General features: G+C 36.5%; 1 protein-coding gene across 1 annotated transcript in view; it reads left to right on the plus strand.

Moving 5' to 3' along the window:
* Positions 1 to 19850, plus strand: part of LOC133659647 (collagen alpha-1(XIV) chain-like) — a 324062-nt gene that overhangs the window by 153834 nt on the left and 150378 nt on the right. The window contains exons 17-18 of the mRNA XM_062062231.1: positions 7012 to 7151; positions 13707 to 13839. Of these exons, the coding sequence (XP_061918215.1) occupies positions 7012 to 7151; positions 13707 to 13839 (273 nt within the window). The remainder of the gene's footprint in view (positions 1 to 7011; positions 7152 to 13706; positions 13840 to 19850) is intronic.

The following is a 19850-nucleotide window of genomic DNA, read 5'->3' on the forward strand; positions in this document are numbered from 1 at the left end:
TCACACATAAAAGGGTAAAATGGATGCATTTTGGCCTAAAAACTAACAATAAAGATGAAGCTATAAACACTAAAGCGCCGCTCTGCAAGAGGTACTTTAAACCAGAGCTCACAAGCGGCTAACGTCTATCCGCAGTCGGCAGTGTTTTAGCTACTTCTAAATCCTCTCCTCTATGACGACAAATAAACTACGGTCCTTACAGCTAAACATGCATCACTACGCATTGTAGGAGAATAAAATAGCTAACCGCTAACAGCAAGCTCGCGCTCCTGAATGTAAACAAATGCCATGGAAGATCTACACAGACATCGTACCAAAGCCGTATATAGACGATACTATAATGATTACATCGATATTTTTTGCTATCACAAAATCTGTTGTCATTTTTTTTATTGTTTATAAACCCAGGAAATACGAACTTTAATTATGACCAATGTATGACCCTGTAACTACTTGGTATTGGAGTACCAAAATGTGTGGTATCACCCAAAACATGTGTAAAGTATCCAAACAACAGTAGAATAATTGTTTATTTACATTTTAACAGAAGTGTAGGTGGAACATTAAAACAATAAATAAACAAGTAGATTAATAAATCATTTTCTAGAAGTTGTCCCTCATAATATTGACAAAATGATATAATAGGAAATGACACATGTTACTGCATTGTCAGCAGCCAAATTAGGAGCCTTTGTAACCCGTTTGCTTACTTACTACTAAAATAAAAGGTGTCTATATAGGTTCACTATCTTATTTAATGACAACATTGTTCTTTGATTGCAATAAGAAATATATGTTTTAATGATTTTCTGTTAAAATGAAGCAAATAAGGGCATTTATTGTGGTCCCCTTTATTTTGAAAAGTATCGAAATACATTTTGGTACCGGTACCCAAATATTAGCATCAGGACAACCCTACAAAGTATATTTCTATTTGGTATGTGGTTCGTAAATCCAAAAGTTTGTGTAACGAGGGGTTCGTAAAACGAGATTCTACCGCAGGGGTGTCAAACACATTTTAGCTCAGGGGCTGCATTGGGGAAAATCTGTGCACACGCGGGCCGGACTATTAAAATAATGGCATTAAAACTAAAAAATAAAGACAACTTCAGATTGTTTTCTTTGTCTTACTTTGGCCAAAAATAGAACAAACACAATGTTCAAATTATTACAATAAAAATATAGAAAAAAATGCATGGCAGCGGTAAAGTTTAGATCCATTAAGGGAAGAAGAAAGTGAATGAATGTTTATAACTGAATAAATTAACATATGCATAAAAATGTGTTTTCTTTTGTATTATTTTTTTTTAATGAATTAAGTAACGTTCAAAAAACACAATATAGAATGTGAGATATAACAGGATAATGCATACATTTATCATTTGTTTTCAAAACGGTTACAAAAAATTGGGACCCCAAAAATGTACTGTGGGACCCCATTTTTATGACTTGATGGGGTCCTTGGGACCCCATTTTGAAAATTCCTAGCACCAACACTGATGGAGTATTGGTGCGTGCAAAACAGCAGCAGCTGGTGGTTGTGTCCTGCGGGCCGGTTCTAATACTAATCAAGTATCATCCCGGAGTCCATAGATCAGGGGTGTCCAAAGTGCGGCCCGGGGGCCATTTGCGGCCCGCACATAATTTTTTACGGCCCCACGGCACATTCTAAAAATACGATGAAAAAAAATAAAAAACATAAAAAGTAGTATAAAAGAGCAAACAGGTGAAATGTAACAAGAAAATGTTGCATTATTTACTCTAATAACACAAAGCTGCCATGCAGGCTGTTTCTTTCTTTAAAAAATAATAATGAATCAAAATCAATGTCATTATGAATTATTGACCTATTTAAGGCTCCATTTACTTCACATTAAATATTCCACTTTGAGATATTTTGGGGGGAAAATGTTGCATATTTTTTGGTTGCCAAAGTACAAAGTTTTTTTAAAGAAGGGCCTAAAACGAACAAACAAAAAACAAAAACAACAATAAAACTTATAATTGACGGATAGATCTGAAGTTGATCTTGAGACTATTGTGGTAAAAGTTAAAAAAAATGTTGGATTTATTTTTTTAAACTTTACTGAGCAGTACCCTTTTGGATCCCCAATAATTTTAGTGGGACTTTTTTTTTTTTAAGTGTCATTGCTCAAAAAAATAATGAATTAAAATCAATGTTGTTATGAGTTATTGACCTTTTTAAGACTCCAATTATTATATAATCTCAAATATTCCACTTTAAAATTTTATTGGGGGAAAATATTGCATATTTTGTGTTTTTGTCCATAAAAAACACGGTTTTCCTTGACAAAAATGGCATATCAATCAATCAATCAATGTTTAATTATATAGCCCTAAATCACAAGTGTCTCAAAGCATACAAGTTAAATCTTTAAAAGCGTTATATTGACAGATAGACCTAATGTTGATCTAGAGATTTAAACCTTGAATAATAATAATAATAATAAATAATGACACATTTGTAATATTTTTTTTGACCAAAACCTTTTGGGGTCCCCGGGATCAAGTCTGAGTGGAGGCCTGAATGTATCTTTTTTATACATATATTGTATTGGTTTTTAAAATAAAAAATATCAAAATGGCCCCCGCTTGCTTTGATTTTTCAGTGTGCGGCCCTCAGTGGAAAAAGTTTGGACACCCCTGCCATAGATAATTAATTTGCGGGCCGGATCTGGCCCGCAAATTACTTTGACTTTGACACCCATGTTCTACGGGAGAGTAGATGTGTGGCTTGGCATTGATCTTAAGGTTGGTGAATATTGTCCAACATGTTGAAATAGTATCAATCTAGCAATAAATTACAGTATTTGTAAAAATCACTTTTAGCTTAATGGGCAACCAACATACAGTAAATGGCTAGCTGTGTGGAGTGTGCCTTTAAGAATAAGTTGGCCATATAGTTTGCTCCTACTACCGCCATGTAAATACATAGCTAGTTTTTAAATTGTTCATGAGTGACTTTCCACCCAGTGAACACAAGTCACAAGTACCAATTTGAATACACAGTAAATATAAAGGTTGCCCCAACTTCATCTTCTTTATTGTCCATATTTCATTTCCTAATCCAATCTCTACTTTTTTCAATCTGTACTCGGTTTGAACGAAATGGTCTATCAATAATTTTTAAAGGTGAGTCCTTTTTCTGGTCGTGCCAAACGGTGTAAAATGGTATTACCCCTACTGCTCACTCTGTTCTGTTGGCAGCATGCCCGCCTCATTTACACCTCAGCATAATAGGCCAGTCACATTAAAAGGTCATTTCCCTGTCCCTGACTATTCAATCAAGCTAACGGTTATTGATTGGTCGGAATATCCCTTTGAGCAACAAGCTACACTGACACTGCAGCGTTGAGTCAGCAGAAAGAAATGGACTTCTGGCAAGAAACGGGGGCCCTCTTCAATCTAGAATGTGGTAATGGTTTTATTTATCACGTGGCAAACGTTAATTGCGTCAAGCACAACATGGGATTATACAAAATGGGAGTACAAAGATTGTGGTGATACAATGGTGAGAAAAGTTGCAATGATTTCTCACAATGCAATTGACATATATCAGACACGCTCTGTTTTATAAATACCTGTATTCTAGTAGTGCGGTATTGAGCCAAATATAAGACGGTTTATTTTTCCCTGGAAAATGAGTCTGAAAAAGTGTTCTTACATTCGTGCTCTAGAATTATTATTATTTTATTTTTTTCATTTATTTAATTATTTCAGGCAATGACATACAAAAGTACAAAGTTGACAACACATAATAATATAAATTAATATAGTGCAAAAGGTAATGTATAGTATGTAATGCATGATTGTCCAGTTTTGCCTGAAAGGGAGTGGGAAGAAAATAATCTATTTAATCCCACCCCCAGTTCTCCATTCAGTGATTATTCACATGAGTTTCACTCTTACTTTGTTCAAGGATTATAATACAAATGTTGTATCATAGTGGCATTACCACAGGTAACAATAATTATTACAATGTAACAATAATTTGTATCAACAATGTAGGAATAATGAATATACCAACAATGGTAATAGACAACATAAAAATAATGGTAATAGACAGCATAACAATAATGGTAATAGACAGCATAGCAATAATGGTAAGGAAACATTGAGCACATGTTAACACTTTGAGACAGAGTATAGCAGCAGGTCAAATCAAAGACCCTCATCTCTATATTTGAACCAGACCCCATGTTTGTATAATAGTTTAAATCGATTAATAGTTTGGCATTGCTTGTGTTGTAAATCCAGTTTGTTCCATAGTTTTACTCCGCATACAGACACACAAAAACGTTTACGAGTGGTTTGAGCTCTCGGCAATAAGAAATATCCAAAGCCTCTCAAGTTATGAGCCTGCACTCGTCGTATAAAAAAACGTTGTAGATTAGGCGGCAATCATTTGTTAAATGCTTTATATAAGATTATTAATGTATTATATTTAACAAGGTCATCAAATTTGAGCAACTTTGATTGCATAAACAGATTATGAGTATGTTCTAAATAACCAATGTTGTGAATGATTCGCACTGCTCTTTTCTGTAATATGATCAGAGGATGAATTGTGTTGTGGTAAGTATTCCCCCATACTTCAACACAGTATGTAAGGTGTGGGAGTACCAAGGTACAGTATAGAGTACGGAGTGCATTTTCATTGAGGTATAGATTTGCTTTGTTTATAATTGAGAGGCTTTTGGAGATTTTTGTTTTAATGTGTCTGACATGAGGTTTCTATGATAGTTTACTATCAATTATTACTCCCAAAAATGTATTCTCATTTACGATTTCAATTTGGGTACCATCAATACTTATTTTCTGTTCAGACGTTATGTTGCGATTTCCAAACATCACTACCGTATCTTAGTTTTATTTATATTCAAAGGTAATTTATTTGTGTCCATACATTTTTTTTACTATGTTTAGTTCTGTGTTTACTGTATTTATGAGCTCATTATAGTCATCACTACTGTAGAATATATTTGTGTTGTCTGCAAATAGTATAAATTTCAGTACTTTGGATGTATTAAACATATCATTAATATATACATTAAACAGTTTGTATATATTAGATTTGTAAAAACCCAACAGGTGGCGCAACACGACCACAAAGTGAGTCAATGCTTTTCTTCCTGTCACTCACACACCAGTGACCTGTAGAGAGAAGTTACCAAACAACAGAGGAGGGTTTATGAGGCTAATTTTTAAATAATGGTGATCCATGAAGTCATTAAACAACTGGCGAGCAGTTAAGAAATATGATATAGTGATACTTCAACCTACAAACACAATGAACACTCAAATCTCAAATCAGCCCCGTCCATCGAAATTCAATCTGTGCTTCGCCGTCCCAAAACACTATAATGTTAACATGCAACATGCATTTTGAAAAGAAAAACAAACTTTTAGACAATACATATTGTTTGAAAATTATTACAATAGCAGATACTACGAACAACTGCAGTAGTTTTATGTAGTAATGTAATAATATTGTCCAGCATATACATCCATGAATTACCTGCTTATTATTAGTGACTTGTTTTCATTGAGCTGGTTGCGTGTTTTTATTTTGTTATAGCCTGTATCACTGTCTCCGTGTAAGAACTAGGAAATCGCTTGTTTATGTTGCGCATGGATGAATTTAAGTGACGGACCGAAGAAGTCAGTTGACAACAGGCAGTATGTATGTCTGTGTACCAAAGGTAATAATCGACCATCCAGTTTGTTAAATTAGAATTAGACTGGACAAATGGAAACATGTCAAACAGCATCTGCAGCTAATCAATATTTTCATGGATAAATGTTTGTTGTTTGTGGCCACATGCCGCGGAGGCTCGCTGCAGCTTGTGTGATGCAGATTGATGCTACAGTGGGCTTGTCTCGGCGGGTAGGCTGCCAACAGGTAGGACATATTTTTATTGGTTTCTTTCTCTGATTTGGTCTCCCGCTTCTCCTCTTTCACACCAACTTTCTTAGTTCTGATGGTTGGCGGGCAGGATTGTGTCGGTCTCTGTCAGTGCTCTATGTGCACGTGAACTGAGCTGTAATCAAAAGGAATGTTTATTTCTTATGTAAACAAAGCAGGGAGAGCAACGTGTAACAATATATTTACTCTTTGTTATTTAAACGTCACACCCCTGTTGCAAATATTACTTCAACCGATGGTGGAAATGCTCGTATCTCAAGATATGCTCGCAACTTACATACTATATCTCAAATCACTAGTAAATTAAGGTGCTCGTATGTTTATGCACCACTGTAATACCAGATGAGTCTGATACATTGCAGAGGAATAAAATAAAGTAGTAACATGATACAAATTGGGGTTGTTTTATATACCAGGTCATCTTATATGCGGGTCAATATGGTACTAGAAAGGCTTGGTGCATCTAACTATGTAAATCAAGTGTGTAGAACTGTACAGTCAAGTGAATCAAAGTTTGCTGCTTCATCCTTTTAAATAATTAATACTTTGACCTGTTTATGTTGCATACTTGTGAAAACTTTAATTATTGTGTATATGTTTATATCGCAAATATTCATTCATATATTTCATTTTTGTTTACTTACTTATTGTACATTAATTGATATACTAATTTATTTATTCACTGTTCTGTTACAAACAGAGAACAACGAAATGGGATAAAACTGCTACGGTATGAAAAGGAGTATGATTAAATAAGCTTTGCTTCTTTTTACTCCTTTTCGGACGTGCTGTAATGAAACAATTGCAAATATGTGATGCATTGTATTTTATGCATGTTCAAAATAAACTAAAATGAACTATACTGAAAACCCATTATACAGATTTTACATTTTAAAGAATATATAAAAGTATATACTGTATAAAAATATAATAAATAAATTTATAACATGAATTTTTGTTCTTTAGAAATTGGAATTGTGTTATCTCTATACTCAACATTAGATTAACCAAAAAGCTTGTGATGTAAAAAAAATAAATAAATACATTTTCTCTTCATCTGTTAGCTCCAGTTCCAGGTCCCCTACACTTTCGTTCCAGTGATGTCAGTCCAGACAGTTTTCAGGTAATCTGGGATCACTCAGCTGATGACATCATCATCTACAGACTTTCCTGGGCACCATCCACAGGAGGCGACACAAAGGAGGTTTGTACAATTGTGTGGTACTGCAGTTGAAGTTGACTGTTAATGCAAACATCATTCATTGGTTTTACCCACCACAAATGTGGGGTATTATCTTCTCATCCAATCTGACTAACAATTCCAGTGAAATCCAGGATGTCACCATTTTCGCATCAGACTGCAGTCTACTCAGTTGCGCAGATAAAGTGGATTTTGTGCTGTGTAGCCCTAACTACTCCACTTAAGCTGGTAAAACCCCTGACATGACCGAGTATACATAAAAGCTGAATGGACCCACAAATGACTGGCCTGGGTGTTTTATTACACTGATCTAGGGTTTAGAGACAACTGTGAGGCAGCGATAGAACCCTCTCATGTCTGATTAACTGTGTGTGTATGTGTGTCCCTGCCTGTGTGTGAGTATGTGTTAGCGTGTGTTTTTGCTGAGAGTGATTAGTGCTGAGAATATGACTCTTGGGAGTGAGAGAGGTGGGCTGCAAGTACAGATACGAAGAGTCCCTGTCTGTTACCCTCTTGCAGTAAATGTGTCATTTGTTATTTAATGCTGCGATACAATTTCACAGGTGCAATGTTCACATATTTAGTATATTGTAATTAGGGCTGTCAAAGTTAAGGCATTAACGCATGCGATGAATCACACAAAATTACAGCATTACGCAAATGAATCACACAATTAATTTTAACTGCATATTGGTCACGGTGGTGCATGGTTGCTGTTGATCCCAGGATGCAGAGAAGGTAGGCAACATTCAAAGTCAGAAACAACACAAGTCATGCAGCAACTCATTATGATCGAAATACACACTGTGGCACACATATGATAATGACAACACTAATTGGTTGCTGTGAAAGGTATATAATAAATGTATAATTGTCTTTTTAATTTAAATGTATTCACACAATATGTGTTCAACTGAGTTTTTAATTGTTTGTATGCACATATTTGGAGAATATAGAGTGCCTGCCCAACCAAGTGTGAAATTAAACAACCAAGTGATTTTATGTCTGCAGCATTTGTCACAAAGTCTTTTAGCAGACAGATTTTGTGCAGATTATAATAAAACAATTCGTCTGATTTACACAAGACCGCCGAGTTTCTCTGCCATTGTCTTTTCTCACCTGCAACAACCCAAATCCACATCATGTCAAAGGCATATGCTAAACAGAGCTGCAGTGTTGTTGGATGCACAGAACATCACACATTATTACAGCACCTCCCAGCCTGCAGAGGATATTAGAGCAGATTGAATTTTTTGTAATTTAGTAATGTATTGACTTCAGGGTTATTCATCATTTTCCTCCAGTGTATAAGTCATATCGTGGCTGTTGTCTGGGTCATTTTTTTATTTCAATTTCAACATTTGGCTAACTGGTCTGAGTGTCAATTAAATCAAATTAAATGTCAAAGTCCCTCTTGTTTGTCACTACGGATGTAACGATAAGAACATTTCATATCACGGTGACCATTATTATCACAGTATCGTCAAATGTGCTCAAATTTTTTAACTATCCATCCATCCATCCATTTTCTACCGCTTATTCAGTTTTGTTTAAACGAAAAACAATGGACATAATACTTTTTTTGGCACAAGAAACAAATATTGTTCCGGCTTCTTAAGAGACATTTTATTGTTCTTTAAGTGTTTAAATATGCTCACCTTTTTCCATGTTAATTTCCAATGGTTTTTAAGTGTTTTTTGAAGATAAAGGCAAAACAAGGGTTGCACGTCTGCTTTTGTGATGTGACGCAGACTCACTTCCTGTTGTCCACACCTTCGTGTTTGGCTCTTCACATCCATCACTATGTCCTAAGACACCACAGCCTTTAGGTTCAATGTGCAAAAGTGAATAGCTTAGTTGCTCAGACAGAAATGTATACAAGTTTAGATTTTGGTATGTTGTTTATAATGGGAAAATACCTTGTCTCTTGTATTCATGTTAACATTTAAGCTAGCGAGCTGGCGCTATCTACCTTGTGGTTTGTGTGGTTTAAGTTTATTTCGAACATGTCCTTCTCCAGTAAATGAGCAGTACCACCGGTGTGTGAGTTTGTTGAAATTTGGTTATCAATCACAGTTTTACGATAATTTGAATTTATATTAGTAATACCAACAGTTGGTTTATCATTAATACTATTAGTCCCTACATATGTCAACATAAACGGTAGTAAAAAAAAAAGTAGCTATCAGTGCCTGGTTTTGGTGCTAGATAAATGAATACTCAGTGAGCTGCAACAAGTGATGTAAGGTAATAGGGCTGTGGCTACTGATTATTTTAGTAATCAAGTATCGAGTAATCAGTTACTTTTTTATATTAAACGAGTAATTGACACACATACTCTAACATTAAAATGTTACCATTACAGAAGCATCACTACATATTCTGGCTCTCAACGGAGGCAGACACTTGCCCTCCCTCTCCCTTATCTCTCCTGCTTTTCTGCTTTGTCTCGTTTTGTCCTGTCTTAATTTTCTAAGAGCATCTCTTTTGTACTGTTGTCCAAAATCTAAAACATGGAATTTATAAACTGGTCTCTCAACTCAATTGACAAGATTTTGATGAGAAGCTGAGGTTTGGGGGAACCTGCCTGTCCTGACGACATGTTTGCCTCTGGATACATGAGTGGAGAGTCATGTGCTTGGAGATACTTTTCTGTTGAAGTCAAAGACATTGAAGATGCCTATCCATTAGGAGCTGTGATAACAGGTCATCTGCTGATTGGATTGTATGTTGCTCTGGTCTGCTATGGATAACATCTCGAAGAAGCCTTCCACTCTGTAAGGCAATTTTGTGATACATTTTAGAAACAGAACAGACAACTAGAGCAAAAAAACCATTGGAATGTGTTTGCTCGCCCTAACCAAAATACGATGTTAACTACAATTCGGCCCCCTCTGCATTGGCCTTGACAAGTTCATGCTGTAAACACCCCAGTGAGACCATTGCAACGAAAGAAGCTCTGAAATCCCTCCCCCCTTCTTCTTACACACATACACCTCAACCCCCATTGGACAAACAATTGGTTAGCATTAAAATACAAACTGTAAATCTTCATATGTCCTCATATGTGTTTGAATAAAACATTTGTTATGCAAGTCAAACATATAAGATGTTAGCTGCCCAAATATACTTTTACCTTGTTTCTGCTTGTTTGCTGCTCTTAAATATGCAGGATGCTTTCTGGTAGTGTCATATACTGTGATCTAGTCAGCTCTATTTGACAGCACACACATTTCACTACGATATCTGTCTTTTTCACTTTTTTTATTTTTATTTATTTTTTTGTCCTGTCCAGCTTCTCAGGCAAATCATATAATAGATGTAGATGCCCATATCGGCTGTTCAGATTTACTTTACTAAAGAGAAGTGTAGGATACTTCTCTTGTTGCCTTATTTGTATTTGACTTTATTAAATGTATTTATATTATCATTTGATGCAGCCGGGCCGGAGCAGGAGGGGATAGAAAGAGAGAAAAAAGGAAGACGGGGGGGGGGGGGATTGTGGGGACTAGAGGAGTATTAAACAGAGAGACAAAAACAACAACAGCAAACACAACAACAACAACAACAATAGAACAACATCAGCAAATACGACATGTACAAATATGATGGTAAAAGTGATAGCAAAGAAGCAGTTAGCGAAATAAATAATACAGAAATGACAATGAGCATTATTATACTACAAATGGAGCAATACAAATACCAATAGAAATAGCGCTATTGATAGTGAACAATACCTATAATTTACCTCTATTATCAACAATACAGTTGTTCAAATACAACAATACATATATGTAATGATAACTAGAGATACAAAATAATGCAGAAAAATGGAAATGATGGAAAAACCTAACTTATCTTCTCTGAGCTCTTTGCCTTTTTTCGACTTAGTGGTTGTTTTTCTTAGCCATCTCTTTTTATCTGCACACCACTCGCCCCACCCCCCACTTCCCACGCACATGGACCACATTACCGGTAGCGCAAGCTAGATCACCAATTGGCACACTGCTCTTGTGTGCCTAGGAGCAATATGCTTGTGTATTTTACTCATTAAACGAATCATCGCAGCAACATGATACAAATCAATCTTTTTTTTCTGATTGAGTTAATTGATTCCACAAAAGAGTCATTACAGCCCTAATAAGTAATATTGTACAAGTAACATCTTGTAAGTAATGTAGCGTCCTGGGAGAGGCACACAGCGTTTGACGCTGTTTTTAATCTTTATTGCCAATCTGAACACCCTACACCAGTCCTCAGTCCCACCACCACACATACAGTACATGTCGCCGAAGTGCTCTCCACAACCACAAACCTGCTCAGTGGTCTTGTGGTTAGAGTGTCCGCCCGGAGTCATACCAAAGACTATAAAAATGGGACCCATTGCCTCCCTGCTTGGCACTCAGCATCAAGGGGTTGGAATTGGGGGTTAAATCACCAAATTATTCCTGAGCGCGGCCACCGCTGCTGCTCACTGCTCCCCTCACCTCCCGGGGGTTATCATGTGGATGGGTCAAATGCAGAGGATAATTTCACCACAGCTAGTGTGTGTGTGACTATCGTTGGGACTTTAACTTTAACAGCAACACTTCCTTATTATGCACCAATCAAACAGCAATCAGGGCAGGCAAGTTGTATTCACAGACGCTAAAATCCAGAGCATTAATGTTACAGTACAACTACAGTGTGTTTTTGTTTTTGCACTTTCTCTGTGTTTTGCATTGCTGCGATAATTATGACAATTTGTTGTGGAATTCATTTCATATCGTTCATATAGATAGATAGATAGATAGTACTTTATTGATATGTGTTTCTTGTCATCATTTTATTCATATTATTAAAGTATTTAAATTACAATTATGTTCAATTTGCATGTCATAAAATTCACTAAAATTCTGTTTTCAAACAAAATGTGGATGTTTTCCATTTTTTAATTACTGGTTCAGGCACGTTGAAGCACCTGCTCCATTTCAAAATAACCAATTTGAAACCAGTATTGGTTAAAATACAAACAATACTAGAGATAAATGCTTTAAAATGTAATATCGGAAATTATCGGTATCGGTTTCAAAAAGTAAAATGTATGACTTTTTAAAACGCCGCTGTACGGAGTGGTACACGGACGTAGGGAGAAGTACAGAGCGCCAATAAACCTTAAAGGCACTGCCTTTGCCTGCCGGCCCTATCACATAATATCTACGGCTTTTCGCACACACAAGTGAATGCACGCATACTTGGTCAACAGCCATACAGGTCACACGGAGGGTAGCCGTATAAACAACTTTAACACTGTTAAAAATATGCGCCACACTGTGAACTCACACCAAACAAGAATGACAAACACATTTCGGGAGAACATCCGCACCTCATGCTCTCTCAGGGAGAGCATGTCCCAAATTCCAAGCTGCTGTTTTGAGGCATGTTAAAAAAAATAATGCACTTTGTGACTTCAATAATAAATATGGCAGTGCCATGTTGTCATTTTTTTCCATAACTCGAGTTGATTTATTTTGGAAAACCTTGTTACATTGTTTTATGCATCCAGTGGGGCATCACAACAAAATTAGGCATGTGTTAATTCCACGACTGTATATATCGGTATCGGTTGATATCGTAATCGGTAATTAAGAGTTGGACAATATCGAAATATTGGATATCAGCAAAAAAGCCATTATCGGACATCTCTAAACAATGCCCATCTCCAGACAGGACAGTCGCCAAACCCAGCTACTCTGAACAAGGCTGTTTGAAATTGCATAATGCAATTATGCAGTTTGGCATAATTGCATTATAATAAATACAATTATTTTGCTTTATCACTAAAACTACTACGGTGTTGTAGACTGTAAAAAAAAAAAGTATATATTTTTAATTTTGATTTTGTGTTATGCATAAAACAACAAATGTCTAGCTTCACTAGTAAAAGAAATGTAACATGCTACAGAGAGTTTAAGAGTTCTGACAATAAATCCATCATTGCAACTCTGGATGTTAAGTCGCTTACAGTAAATTCCAATTTCAGTGTTGCCGTCTGTGGAAGCAAGTTCTACCATGGGCAATGATTCATGTATGGGTCGTACAGATGTTGTTTGGACATCTGCCGCTGCAGCAGTGGGACCCAACTGGCAGTCACTGCGCATGTTTGAATAACTAGCTACATCTTGTTAAACTTAACACAGCGAGTAGAATTAAAGCTGAGCAGGATTTGAAAAGGATGTCAGGTTTTTTTTATACTCACACTTTATTTCACTGAAGTCATAAAACCGGACATTCCGTTATTTTAGTTTTTATGCCTCTCTCAACTCAAATAAATGACCTTTAGGTTATAAATCTGGCCTGCTATTCAGAAAATAAATACTCTTGTCACATTTCTGGTAATATGGTACAATTTGAAGTCTGTGAACCCCTTAAGCACTTTTTTAAAACGCAACCTGACATTTGATTACGCTAATAATGTGAGAAATGCTAAATAACTGTATTGTGTGTTCTGTACTGTTCTTGTATTAGTGTGTTGTTGTTCTTTCCTAAATACATACTGTGTGTGTTTTTCCTTTGCAGGTAGTCCTGAGTAGAAGTGATAGCCGATACATCCTGACTGATCTGAGCCCCTCCACTGAGTATGAAGTTATGTTGACGGCAGTTTTCAAAGACCAATCAGAGAGCGCCACTGTCTCTGTCACAGAGACCACATGTAAGATGTGTGCGACTTTTTCACGGTCACCTAAAAGCAGTGGTTCTTAACCTGGGTTCGATCGAACCCTAGGGGTTCGGTGAGTCGGCCTCAGGGGTTCGGCGGAGGTCAAAACACACCCGACTCATCGTGTAAATACAAACTTCTCCCTATCGGCGTATTACGGATACGGCAACGTTTTACTGATTTGCAGGTGTGTAATTTGTTGTGAGTTTATGCACTGCCTTGGTTTTGTTGTTTGAACAAAGTGATGTTCATGCACGGTTCATTTTGTGCACCAGTAAAAAAAAAACATGGTAACACTTTAGTATGGGGAACATATTCACCATTAATTAGTTGCTTATTAACATGCAAATTAGTAACATATTGGCTCTTAACTAGTCATTATTAAGTACTTATTAATGCCTTATTCGGCATGGCCTTATTATAGCCCTAACCCTCTAACCCTGACCCGAACCCTAACCAAATAACTCTAAATTAAGTCTTTGTTATTTAGAATATGTTCCCCATACTAAAGTGTTACCAAAAACATATAACTTAGTCTTGAATTTGAAAAAAACAAACATTTTATTTGTAACTAAAGAAGGGTTCGGTGAATGCGCATATGAAACTGGTGGGGTTCGGTACCTCCAACAAGGTTAAGAACCACTGTCTTAAAGTGTTATTCTTGGTTTAAAAACCTGATTGATGTAATCCAAGCTTTTTGACTCATGGGCCACATCGGGCTAAAAAATTTGGACAGGGACCAAGTTTTTAAAATGATCATTATTGTTAATAATTTGGGTATGCCACAAATTTATGAGATGTGTAATGTATTACCATGCCTGTAATTTAATTAGAGCAAGCATATACAGTAAATACATTTAATAGCTAAATTGCTACATTAACATCAATATACAGCAAATACATTTAATAGCTAAATTGCTACATTAACATCATCTACTGCTGGAGCCTATCCCTGCTGAACTCGGGCGGAAGGCGGGGTATACCCTGGACAAGTCGCCACCTCATCGCAGGAGGCGACTTGAGATAGACAGACAACATTCACACTCACATTCACACACTAGGGCCAATTTAGTGTTGCCAATCAACCTATCCCCAGATGCATGTTTTTGGAGGTGGGAGGAAGCCGGATTATCTGGAGGGAACCCACGCAGTCATGGGAAGAACATGCAAACTCCACACAGAAAGACCCCGAGCACTAACCACCACTGCACCATTGTGATGCCAACTTGATGTTGAATTGTGTGTGTGTTGGCCTGCCCTTGAAGTTTAAGAACAGTTTTAAAAATGTTTATGATTTAAGTCTGAAAGATTGATTCAATACCAAATTGAAGAGAGAAGTTTCCCAAACATTATAAACATGTAGAAATACATCCCAGGATAAAGCCAAATTACACCTTTGAGCAGAGACATTTCAGTTTGCTAAAGCATTAATTGAAGCAAGCTACAGCCAAGAACTAATCCTGAAATACAAAAACATAACTTTAAACAGTTATTTACAACTTCTGCTGTCAGACATTGACAACACTAAAATATGAAATACAAACGTTTTGCCATCAATCCAACACCAAAGAGAGAGTCTTTTGCATTTACCCATCATGCTTTATAATGGGTGTAATTTTGACATATGTATGGTACTAAGGTGTTTTTTGTAATGTCCACCTGGTGCAGTGGGTATGTTACATTGTGTGCCACATTTGTGTTGACTTATGTTATTTTTTACTTCTTGTGTTGTTTTTGGGTGAGAAAGCTTGTTGGATTTGCTCCATATAAAAATATGCACAGACCCAACCCACATATTTGCAACAAACGTAGACATTGACTAACTTAGGTCACCGTCGTCAAAATGTGAGCATTTGTGAGTAACATCAATTGCTGGTGGTTAAAAAAAAGAAAAAAGATTTAGAGACTTTTCATGGGCCAGATTGTGGACGTTGGCGCCCGTAATTCAGAAACCCCTTACCTAATCCAAGGTTGAGTGGCAGGGCTGCCTATATGCATGGACATACATGGGCTGAAGCCTAGGGGCCCCCATTCAATCAGGGGTCCCGATTTCACTGGTGAATGCAATGATTGGTGTTCCAAGCCGCGGCCGTTGCTTAGAATTCTGGGCCCCCTGAAAGAGTATCGGTGTGGGCCCCTCTACACCATTCATTGCCAACTTCAATATACTTGTTTTTCAATGTTCTTGAAGGTGCCTGGTGTAATACACACAATTGGTTTCCTTTTTTTATAATTAACAACTTAACAAGACAGAGTTTTATAATGTAAATTATGTGTTAGTATTTGTTTTTATTTTCATTTCACTGATTTGCAACATGTTATTACCAGTGATGGGCAAGATAATTGGAAAATGTAGTAATCTAAGCTACAAACTACTCGGGATTAAATGTAGCTAAACCACAGGGAAGCTATCCCCGGAGAATCCAAGTCCAAAGTCCAAGACGACTGGGGACCCTTTTGTGCTGCAGCCTTCTTCCGCCATCGCAGCCGTTGTGGTAGTTCTTAAATCTACCGTCTTCCGCCTGCTCCGCCGTTGAGGTCTTCACCGTATCCCTGGCTAGGGGGCAGTCAGGTACTAACTAGGCCTTTGCCAAGGGCCACCTGGGGTAACAGTAGTAAAGGGGTTAACCTCCTAGTGCCCCAAGACCCCATAGAGGAGCCTCCACTGCCGGATGCATTTTAACGTCATGCCCAGGACGCAAGCTACACGGCAAAAGTCAATAACTACATAAAGCTACATTTAAAGACATTTACTGTATATCTATCAATGTAACTTAGACTGTACAAAAGGTCCATTGCTATATATTATCCGTCATTTAGCTGGGGACACCCTACAACTAGGGGTCCCCACACCCAGCTATTGGTTTTTATTAAGTGTGCCTTTATATTGGCCCACCCCTATAATGTTTTTCATTTTCTTTGCCTACAGTAAAAAACAGCATCTATCTATATCTTGACTAAAAAAACACAATGACTTGTGTGTTGTTTGGGAACAGTTGGTAATGGTTATGTGCAGTAAAACTGTTCATGAACTCAACTCACCTGAATGTGCGTTCCTAAATTTGTGTTGAACGTCTTAGATGAAGAGAGCCGTTAAGGTTTTGGTGTACAGAGTAAACAACTAAAAACTCTGGTTTTGGGCATTGTTTTCTGCATACTCATACACGTGTCTAAATATGGCTAAGGACACACATTATTGTGGGTTTCTTGGACGTCATCACTAAAGGAAAAATCTAATCTGCAGGAGAGAATCCCTCTGCCATTTTAAAGTACCGGTATGTTTTGTTTTTTTTGAGTGGTCAGCTTGAAGCGTCCCTCTGTCTCTGACTCCCTCATCTTCATGTGACATGAGTGTGTGACTGTTATGATTTTGCTTCCTGGTTTCAATGATCCGTCTTATGTTGCCTCTGATTGGCCAGTCCGTAATGTTTCGCCCTAATCTTAGCCAATTGTGACTCATCATACGAACACCAACCAACAATCCCCGTTTATCCCCGTATGTATGGATGTTCTCATTCATCCACGTCATTCGATTTTCTCCATATTTTGGGGGGCCTGGATTCACAGTCCATTTTCTCTCTTTGTAGCTTGTAGCTTTGATGTAAGCTACCTAGCTACATGGGTTTAAAAGTAGCTAAGCTAGAGGAAAAGCTACTTGTTAAAAAAGTAGCAAAGCCACTGCCAAGCTACTGGAAAATGTAGTTAAGCTACATAGCTTAGCTACATGTAGCTTATTACTGCCCGTCACTGGTTACCAAAGAGCACATGGAATACATTGTTATGAAACAAACATAAAAAACAACAACAAGCCTCATCTAATCTCAATTAAAGTTTTAATTGAGTTATAAAAAAATTGAGCATATATTTTCCTATGATATAAATGAAATAGCCATGGTATTGATTCATGTATTTGTCACTGATAGTGCTACAGCAGTTCACTTATAAACCAAAACAGCCAAGAAGTGTCTACGTCACTCACTCACCATCAAAGGCATCATTGGACTGCTGGGGGTGAGTATTTGCTCCGGAGTCAAACTCAGATGAAGCAGTCACTGTTAATTGTGGTACAGAGAATAGAGCACACATGTTCATTTTTCATTATCTATATTGAAAACAATAAATGTTTCATGAAAAAACTGATATAGAACTAACCTATTCTTGGACAACATCTAAATGGGCTTCTTAGCACCATAACTCTAGGTCAGGGGTGTCCAAACTTTTTCCACTGAGGGCCGCACACTGAAAAATCATAGCAAACGGGGGCCATTTTGATATTTTTTTTATTTTAAAAACCAATACAATATATGTATAAAAAATATACATTTAGGCCTCCACTCAGGCTTGATCCCGGGGACCCCAAAGTGTTTTGTTAAAAAAAATATGAAAAATGTGTCATTATTCAGTATTATTAGTTTTTTTATTATTCAAGTTTTAAATCCATAGATCAACATTAGGTTATCTGTCAATATAACGTTTTTAAAGATTTAAGTCGTATGCTCTTTTTGTCAAAGAAAACCCTGTTTTTTTATGAAAAAAACACAAAATATGCAATATTTTCACCCAATACCATTTTTAAGTGGAATATTTGAGATTATATAATAATTGGAGCCTTAAAAAGGTCAATAACTCATAACACCATTGATTTTAATCCATTATTATTTTTTGAGCGATGACACTTAAAAACAAATCACACAAAAATTATTGGGGAACCAAAAGGGTCCTACTCATTAAAGTGTTAAAAAATAAATTATACATTTTTTTTACTGTTTACTTTTAACACAATAATCTCGAGATCAACTTCAGATCTATCCGTCAATTATAAGTTGTATTTTTGTTTATGTTTTTTTGTTTGTTCGTTTTAGAAAGACAGCTCAATTGTTTATGTGGCAAACACAAAATATGCAACATTTTCCCAAAAAAATATCTCAAAGTGCAATATTTAATGTGACTTGGATAGGTCAATAATTCATAATAACATTGATTTTCATTCATTATTTTTTTTAAAGAAAGAAACAGCCTGCATGGCAGCTTTGTGTTAATAGGGTAAACATTGCAAAATGTTCTTGTTACATTTCACCTGTTTGGTCTTTCATACCACGTTTTATGTTTTAAATTTTTTTAATCGTATTTTAAAATGGGCCGTGAGGCCGTTAAAAAATGATCTGCGGGCCGCAAATGGCCCCCGGGCCGCACTTTGGACATCCCTGCTCTAGGTAGACTTGTTCACTTTCCCAGACAAAAAATAGTTTGACACCATTCAAAAGTCAGTATAAACTGTCCAGAATTCTAAATATTCTTTTTTAATTTGTTGTTAGCTATCATGGTGTCTTTTATTTTATATTGTTATGAAAACAAATAATAATAACAAACCTTTGAACATTTAACTTTTTTTGTATTTAGGCTGTTAGATGTGCCACTAATAACACATTTTACATGACCACATTGAACACATCATGATAACATAACTGAACTTCATCAGATAATTAGCAATTATGAGCAACTGACAAAGGTCTTTATTTATTTACTCAGTAATTATTAATAATGTTAATAATTACTCAATATCTATTATTATTAATTCCTGAGTATAACTTGAATGTGTCATAACACAGAAGAGCTTTCCGACTGTTTTTGTGGCCGTGAACGAGTCACTGGCTGAGATGAGTGTGCGTCTTTTGAGGCAAATGAAAGAAAGCGGCTGCTGTCAATCTGACATATAATTTGTTAGTTTTGTTGTGATTACGGCAGAAAGTGACCCGTTTTCCTGGATGATTGTTGTGTTGCTGATACTGTTTTGGTGTGGTTACGGCCAACAGTAATCAGTTTTGCTCAATAAAATGATTGTTGATGCAAACAACCTCCTTCTCCTGCTTAAAACGTCTCGGCTGCCATCATTGTTTTATCTGTTGTGACCACTTGTAGAAAATGGTACAGAAAAATGTGTTATGTGTGTTATTTTGTTTAGAGTTTAAGTTGGATTTGGATGTTGTGCACTGCGTTGATTCGAT

Source organism: Entelurus aequoreus, linkage group LG11 (assembly GCF_033978785.1).
Source record: "Entelurus aequoreus isolate RoL-2023_Sb linkage group LG11, RoL_Eaeq_v1.1, whole genome shotgun sequence".
In the NCBI taxonomy this organism is placed as follows: Eukaryota; Metazoa; Chordata; class Actinopteri; order Syngnathiformes; family Syngnathidae; genus Entelurus; species Entelurus aequoreus.